Source organism: Diachasma alloeum, unplaced genomic scaffold, assembly GCF_001412515.2.
Source record: "Diachasma alloeum isolate Michigan unplaced genomic scaffold, Dall2.0 Dall_scaffold_01325, whole genome shotgun sequence".
In the NCBI taxonomy this organism is placed as follows: domain Eukaryota; kingdom Metazoa; phylum Arthropoda; class Insecta; order Hymenoptera; family Braconidae; genus Diachasma; species Diachasma alloeum.
This window is the reverse complement of record NW_021681429.1, coordinates 25383-33669: the sequence shown is the minus strand read 5'-3', so window position 1 is coordinate 33669 and position 8287 is coordinate 25383. Positions and strand designations below refer to the sequence as shown.

At 37.6% G+C, this 8287-nt stretch overlaps 1 protein-coding gene across 2 annotated transcripts; it reads right to left on the bottom strand.

Moving 5' to 3' along the window:
* Nucleotides 1–1753: 1753 nt before the first annotated feature.
* Nucleotides 1754–7899, bottom strand: LOC107046353. Of its 2 annotated transcripts, none has more exons than XM_015268955.1 (5): nucleotides 7695–7899; nucleotides 6544–6747; nucleotides 5851–6066; nucleotides 5201–5371; nucleotides 1754–2593 (listed from the first exon to the last, which is right to left on the bottom strand). In XM_015268955.1, the coding sequence occupies exons 1-5, from the start codon at nucleotides 7888–7890 to the stop codon at nucleotides 2142–2144; spliced, it is 1239 nt and encodes a 412-aa protein (XP_015124441.1). In that variant the 5' UTR covers nucleotides 7891–7899; the 3' UTR covers nucleotides 1754–2141. The 2 variants fall into 2 exon arrangements, with proteins under 2 accessions (XP_015124441.1, XP_015124442.1); XM_015268956.1 differs by having other exon boundaries at nucleotides 1754–2590.
* Nucleotides 7900–8287: the final 388 nt, after the last annotated feature.

Genomic DNA, 8287 nt, shown 5'->3' with positions numbered 1-8287 from the left:
GGCTGGCAAAGAAGATTTTCTGAGAAGTTATCGACAGCGCCTTTATGGTCAGTTACCTTCCCGGCAGGTAATTCACCAACTGGTACAATGGCCGGTAATGAGACTTGAGCAGGTGTCTACTTTTTACGCATGGGAGCTACTGTAAATGTCTAATAGAGAGCATGAGAATGTATCAATTGTTGAAACTTCTCGGTTGAAGTCAAATTTGAAAATTCGAACACATTAAAAAATAGATGAATTTGTACATTAATTGCACTCCAATTATTGTCAGTCAGGAGATGCGGTAGAGTCTCTAGATAAGTATATAATATAATGCTTAACAATAGCTATATTGTAAATGGAAATGATCGAAATCAATCGATTCATTAGCGAGAAATTCCGGCAAGACTTTGCTGCATAGAAATAATTGTAGGAAAATGGACGCATTACATTGTTAATGAAGATTTTTTAAAATGAAAAGCACAACGATTCGCCTTTGCAATGCACCTAGACTGAAGTTATTCGATGAATTTATTTCTGAGATGTAAACATTGAAAAGAAATGCAATAGTCCCTATTCTGCCCCACCTGCTCCCACTCATACGGACAAGGTCGAAAAAATTGCATTTCCGGATTCTTGAGACTCCAAACTGTTGATATAACACAAAATGTGTGAATGATCCCACATAAAAACATAATATAATAAAGAAAATATAATATATTAAATTAAATTTTTTTTATTCTGTTATAATTGCACCAAGATGTAAAATTGAACTTCTCCTCAGAGACTCCAAGGAGTTACCTTCAGGAACACAGGAAGGCTCTTTGGCATAATGTCAGAAAACTCCCCGAGAGTATTGAGCTTCGCTCTGAGACCCCCTGAAGGACGACAATCGATCCTCCCAATAGCTCAGCCATTCAACATTCCAGTGGAGATAGATCTCGGTGGTGTTCTTTCTATAAGACACGCCTCAGAGAAAATAGGCCTTGAAGAACATAGATATCACCGATAATCCCCTGTTACGACGAAAAACTCTGGCTGCCTAGCAGGTTCAACCCTTAGCTTGATATGACTAATGATCCATCTGATATCTGGGAGAGCTATTTATCGTAGAACAAATGGAGGTCAACGGAACGGGTTTCTTTTTTAAAAAACCAACATAATGTTGATAAATTAGTCGTGGCTGTACGGTTCTCTCTATCTTGAAATTGGAGATAGATTTTTGTGGAGACGAATTTACAGGCAAGTGACACCTCCAATAAATTCCAAGAAGATCCTTTCCGAAATTTTGTTGTTTTATTCAAGCTATTGAAAACTTTTGTTGTAATTTTCGGTTCAAATCACGGAATTTTCTAACAAGTGACCTTTCTTTTGAATATTCATGAAAGAGAACATCGAGAAACGCCGTTACTTGTAGGGCAATTATCCAGTAAAAATCAGGGAAAAATTCGAAAAATTCAAGCGATTATATGCATAATTAATTCAAAAATGATTCAAAACGCTGTTTATTTTGATGCTGAATATTCAGATTCAATTGGAAATTCAAATAAGTAGGAAAGTTTCCGTCTTATTTCCACTTGAAATTTAATACACCTTTGTCACCTGAAAAAATCTTAACGTCGATAAATTCAATGAGATGTACAGAATAAATTTTAGGTGTTTGAATGATTTATTTGTGCATTGTTCATAAAGAAAGGTATTAATATTATAAAATTATTGTATTCTTATTTAATACAGGTTTTCCTATTGACTTTTAAACATTTCTCATGTTTTATCAATTTTGCCAGGCTATTCAAAAATATGAATTGAATTGTCTTGTTTTACTACCACACTAGCTCATGCAACTCTTGAAATTGTCCATTGTGAAGAACTGGAGGAGAAATTTTTAATCCTAGAAACTTAACACAACTGTTAAGGCTGATGTGACTGCAAGGAACTTTATTTATGGAAGAAAAGATGATTCTACTTACCCATGTGGACAAGAGACTGAAAATATTTGAATTTTCATTCATTGAAAATTATGAAAATAAATTATCATATAAATGGTAGACCGTAATGAACTCGTCGGTTTTCGTTAAATTCGAAAAGATTTACGTTACGAATTTTTTTGTATTGTTTTTCGAAAAAAAAATTACTTGAAGGGGATAAGAATTGTGAAGGAGTTACTGAGGGGGATGCAGAGGGTCATCGTCTCTGACGTTGATGTTCTGGTAGGTACACTCATCGTTGCAGTAAGAGCATCTGTCTGGGCCTCTTGCCTCTTCTTGCCATCGTACCGCACAGGGGACGCAAAGAACCAGATGGTTACATGGCCTTGCCAACATTTCAACCGTCTCAGTCAGGCACGTGTGGCAGATCCAATTGTATTCATCGTTTTCTCCGTTGAGGGTGAATACCCTCTGGATAAACTCCATGGCCTCAGAACAAAGAGGGCAAGGAATGTGGAGGGGGTCGTCCCGGTCGTCTATATTGTGTCCAGCTTCAGTGCAAACTTCGGTTGCACATTGCATACAGTAATTGAGGCAACAGCACTCAACTCCGACGTTCTGTACCGCGTTCACGTCACACCTTACGCATCTCGACCGAGGTCTCCTCACTGCTCTGTCATTCCCTGCTGAGTAGAATATTAGTTAATTACAGAGAGGATCCACGTATGAGAAATGTTATCAGTAGAATCTTGCGGATTCGCTGGTCAGTTTTATTGGATATTTGTACAAATCTCTATAAGGTTTTGCCGGTTTCTGTGGAAATGGTCTATAACAAAATTTATTTATAAAAAGTCAATAGAATTTTATTTTCCTAAATTTTTTCCATTAAATTCTCTTTTTCTGCCTTCAAGTACATCAAACAAAAAAAAATTATAGAATTTAAGCCGAAGAAATTGTACAGGACATCTTTCAACATACACTGTAAAGAAAAAAATAAATCTGTTGACTTTTTATAGAACGTTTCAATAGAAACGGCCGAGAATTGAGAGTTTTATAGAGATCCCATACAATTGTCTAGCGAATTTTCTAGGTGTTTCTCTTTTATTTTTCCATGCGTATAGAACTATTATTTTACTGTAATCGGTTTAGTCAAAATACAATTAATATTTTCTACTTCTATTAGACGTTGATTGACGTTGTATTTATCATGATTATTCTATAAACTGTCTTCTAGGAGTGGATTCTCTGCGATATTTGTCCATTTTCAACAAGTAATAAACGAATTCCATTGAATCGTGACTTTTTGGATAGATAATTCGTCAATTATTCGAATAAATTATGGATAATTTACAAATTTTTCACCTTGTTTTTAATTGTTCGATTGGTTAAAAAAACCACGATTTCGATTTCCTTGTGAAATCGGGTGAATTATATTATGTAATTAAATTATATAAATTATAGTTATCACTATTTATTCATTAATTAGATCATAGGGGGAAACCCTCTGTGTCAAGGGAGGTTCATTTCACACAGAAATTAACGATGAACAAATAGAAACAGGCAAACGAGCCAAGATGCAAAGATGAATGGAAAAATGCCTTAACAGTATTTATATTTGTATGAGGCATACCAACAGGAGTAAGACTAAGGTTTAGAGGAGGAAAACTCTATCAAATATGAGAAATTGAAAGACAACAGAGAAAAGACGAGTATTTTTCAATGGGTGGAAACAATGATAATCAAAGCTGGACGGAATTAACGAAGGGATCAATTAAATGATGATTGATATGAAAAAAAAGTAGAATACTTCACCACTTGAAATGCACAGTAAAATCTCGTAAATTACCATCAATATCATCAACACCTCCACCTAGTCTCAGAGCCTGCAATACTTGTGAAGTGTCATTTGTGCAAATGGTAAGAGAAAATGTTGTAGATGTTGAGAATAGCATTCCTAGAAAGCGTATATAATCTTCGTAGGGATAAGAACCGAGTGAAAAAAATACGCGAGAATTCTCACCACTTGACGGGATAAAAATGCTACCAATTGCTTTTCTCTTTGTATGACTGTAGTTACGTTTAGCTTCAACCAGGACGCGAAGAGAGATTTAAATTTCTTCATCCATATTCTCAAAGTATAAAAGATAAGATTTGACCAATATTTATGTAAAATGTTTCATTTCGACCAATAACGACCAAATAATTGCATAAATAACAACCCAAAATTGCATGAATATTGTCTAAATCCGTCATAGCATCGTGACAATAAAATTGACTGAGTGAAGAATTAATTTAATTCTCGCGAGACAAGATTAGATCCCTAAAATGATAAGAAGTGTTTTCAATAATAAAGTCGGGTCATTCTTTTCCTTCCTTCTCATTGCGATGGAGATCGAGTAACGGTCATATTCCAGGAATTGGAATGGAGATTTTTCTTTGCATTACTTCTGCATCGAAGCTCTTAGTATTTCGATTAATTTTGGTAGCTTCTAACATTACCAGAAAAAAAATTTTCAGGCGACAAGGAATCCGCATTTTACAGTGAGTGACAAATATACATTTGTGTGTGGCAAGTGTTCATTTAGTCTGGAGTGATGATATATTCGCCTGAAGAAATTAATTTTGTGATAGGGTAACCAGACCAACAGATAAACTGTAAAAGGGAATTTGAGACTCCTCAAGAGATCAAAAATCAATTAATCGCCTAAATGCTTCAACGATGAATTCTATATCTAAAAAATTAAATGAATAATAGAAACATGATGGTTCGCGGAGAAAACATTGAAGGAATAAATAATCAAATTACGAAAAAAGTGGGATACATCCCCAGTAGATAGACGGTTGACCAGATGATCCATGTTTTGTGACCAATAGATAGATGATCATGTTCAATGGTCATTCAGGCAATTTCATCCTTCTCCATGTTTAAAAAAGGATAAACATTCATTTCGAGAATAATGATCGAACACAAAACAGGTTTATTGGTCCTGATGGTTGCTTTTTCACATTGTCACGCGAACACTGTCCGACTACTAGAGAATTAATCACACCGTCACTGGGGGGCCAACACTGTACCTCGCGAGTCTTTATTCTTTCTTCTTAATTTTAAATGTTCATCAATAAGAGAAAATTGTGGTATTATTATACATTAGTGTCGTTATAAAAAATTTGAATTCTGAATACGATTACTACTATATTACTGTTGGAATACTTGAAAAAATTGACATCGTCTATATATATTTTGGTAGGTGTCTGTCTATTAGTTTTGATTAGCCTACTAGAATTGTTCTCACCAGCGATCGGTTGCTCTGCCTCTCCGGCCCTCTCAATTCCCTGATCCTGAGGCCCTAGACCCCCAGGGATTACCCCAGGCGCACCGGCATTCTCCCTAATATTCATTGGTTCTCGAACGAGCTCATTGGCATCTACTTCCTCCCCAGGAGGATTGTCCTGCTGGACTAGTGCTGAACAAAGTAATAACGTAATTTTTTGATATAAGAAACAGTCATAAATGGGATTATCTCTTGCCACGTGAGACAATCATGACTCATTTATCATTTGCCTGTCACATTGCGTTTTACTGGTGGCTTTACAGCAGAAAATTGAAATAATCATACGACTCAATCATGACGAAAAGTTGAGAGGATAATGGATTTTACATATAATGAGATGTTCAATTCAACGTGGGAAATTGGATCCAGGAATTTGACAAACAAAATGAGGAATGGATTACTGTCAACTCATACAATATTTTTAGCTAATTAACTTGAAAATATCATTGAGAAATGACTTAAAATCCGGGTTGAAATAACAGAGTCTAGCTGTCTCAGGCGAATGATAGATCGTAATAATTTCTATGATGAAATCATGTCAAGGGTCCACTGATCTTGCAGATCATTTTGATTTAGTGATCAAAAACTCTTGAACGACTGATCTCACTTACCGAGATTATTCTCCCCAGCGACGAGCTGCACCTGCGCATCTCCCAGATCCACGACCTCTCCCTCCCTGGCTCTCTCAATGTCCTGATCCTGGGGTGCCCCTACAACCCCACGGATTACCCCAGGCGCACGCACATTTGCCCCAACATCCATTGGTTCTCGAATGAGCTCATTGGCAACTAGATCCTCCCCAGGAGGATTTTCCTGCTGGACTCGTGCTGAACAAAGTAATCAAGTTATTTTTTTATATAAGAAACAGACATGAATGGGATTATCTCTTGTCACGTAAGATAATCATGACTCATTTATCATTTACCTGTCACATTGCGTCTTACTGGTGGCTTTACAGCAGGAAATTGAAATAATCATACGACTCAATCATGACGAAAAGTTGAGAGGATAATGGATTTTACATATAATGAGATATTCAATTCAACGTGGTAAATTGGATCCAGGAATTTGACAAACAAAATGAGGAATGGATTACTGTCAGCTCATACAATATTGAGTTAGGTAACTTGAAAATATCATTGAGAAATGACTTAAAATTCGGGTTGAAATAACAGAGTCTAGCTGTCTCAGGCGAATGATAGATCGTAATAATTTCTATGATGAAATCATGTCAAGGGTCAACTGATCTTGCAGATCATTTCGATTTAGTGATCAAAAGCTCTTGAACGATTGATCTCACTTACCGACATTATTCTCCCCAGCGACGAGCTGCACCTGCGCATCTCCCAGATCCACGACCACTCCCTCCCTGGCTCTCTCGATGTCCTGATACTGTGGTGGCTCTGGAACCCCAGGGATCACCTGAGCTACACCTTCCTGTCTCATATCTACGTCGTTCACCTCTTCCCCACCACCATCTTCAACATCATCGTCCAGGTACTCATTGTCTGAAATGATTAGTTATACTGTATAGTTTAATGAATTTAGGTATCCAGACCGGACGAGTGCACTCGCGCGCGCTCTAAGTTATTTGCGAGAAGTTTTTTTTTTAATTGAAATTTCAAAGTTATTATGGAAATGAATGATACATAGATACAAATCAAAGATGGGGATGAATGACAAGTGGAAGAATAAACATTGATGTACTGTACAGTCTGTCCATTACATGTAATTTAACTAGTGGCTACACGACTTGAAATCAGGCGGGAATCTTATGGCTTCACGAACAACTTTCATCATTTTTTGATTTTTCATATAAACGAATATACATCGATGAGCAGGTTCAGTTACAGTATCACGCACGAAAGCCACCATGGAACGGCCATAGTCACTGCTTCCGAAGAACTCGATCATCCATTTTGTCACTCTTTAAATATTTATCGGAGTATAACTCGAGTACAACTTGTAGGATATCAATTAAGTGACTTGAGATGTCTTCATCTCATGCAACTATGGCGATTTGGCTTTATGGACGTCTTTTGTGTTCACCTTCCATGGCCACCAATCTTGGGGGTTGGATAGCCACAATGCAAGAAGGGGGTGGGGCATGATTACAAGAGTCAAAGAAGAGGTAAACAGAAGGATGTCAGCGGTTTTGAGGGTCTGTAATGTAAGAGCCCAATGCAGCATTTGCAAGTCCCAACTGGGGAAGATCAATCGAGTCATCACAAGGCCCTAACGAAAGTGATACATATAGTAATTCCCGTGAGGGTCATATGAAAGTGCCCAATCGAGTGAATGCGGGGACCAAACGTGAGTGATGCATGCACCAGGGTCTAATGGCAGTGATACACACAGTAACCACAAGAATCCAATGGGAGTGACGAATCGAGTGATCGCAAGAGCCCAATGGGAGTGACCAATAGAGTCATCGGGATAACTAAATGTATGTTACCTATGTAATCTTCTTCTTGGTTTCGAACATCTGCAGCTCTGTGTTGTGGGTCAGGTGCTTGGGGTGCTCCACTCATACTGAAGAGCGCATATTCGTCAGGGCGATCGTGTTGGCCTTGTAGATCAATCTCCTGTTCCCTCTGAGGCAAAATCACCTTTGCTGACACATAGTCTCGATTATGAAACATGGTATTCATGTGGGTGGATTGAATATTTCGACCGGTGACAAACACCTCTGTCCAGTCGATAGCATCCCCCTGAAAGAGACGCCTGAAGCAATTGAGGTCTGTTGTTGCGATGCAAGACAATACTGGTGGGAGAACCCTGTCGTCCACACGCTGGCCATCCCTCAGACGATCCATGTAGTTATACTCGACTTCGAATAGCTTCTGCGTCCCAACTGAATAGAGAGCAATAGGGATTAAGGATTGATGTAAGCATCTTTTGTACAACAGTAAATTTTTTTATGGTTAAATGCCATGACACTTTGACAAAACGTTATTTGAACCATTATAAAATGATCGATCTATCGCTCATCTCGTTGTCACATTGTCGATATCGATTTGTATGGTTTTTTATGTTTTTGTTGATATC

Bases quoted from the DNA above. Each gene is read 5' to 3' on its own strand.
- LOC107046353 (XM_015268955.1), bottom strand. From the start codon at position 7,890: ATGAATACCATGTTTCATAATCGAGACTATGTGTCAGCAAAGGTGATT. The intron at 6,067-6,543 runs GTAAGTGAGATC...TACTTTGTTCAG, and splicing joins CGCTGGGGAGAATAATGTCG to CACGAGTCCAGCAGGAAAAT. The intron at 2,594-5,200 runs GTGAGAACAATT...TATTCTACTCAG, and splicing joins GGCAGAGCAACCGATCGCTG to CAGGGAATGACAGAGCAGTG.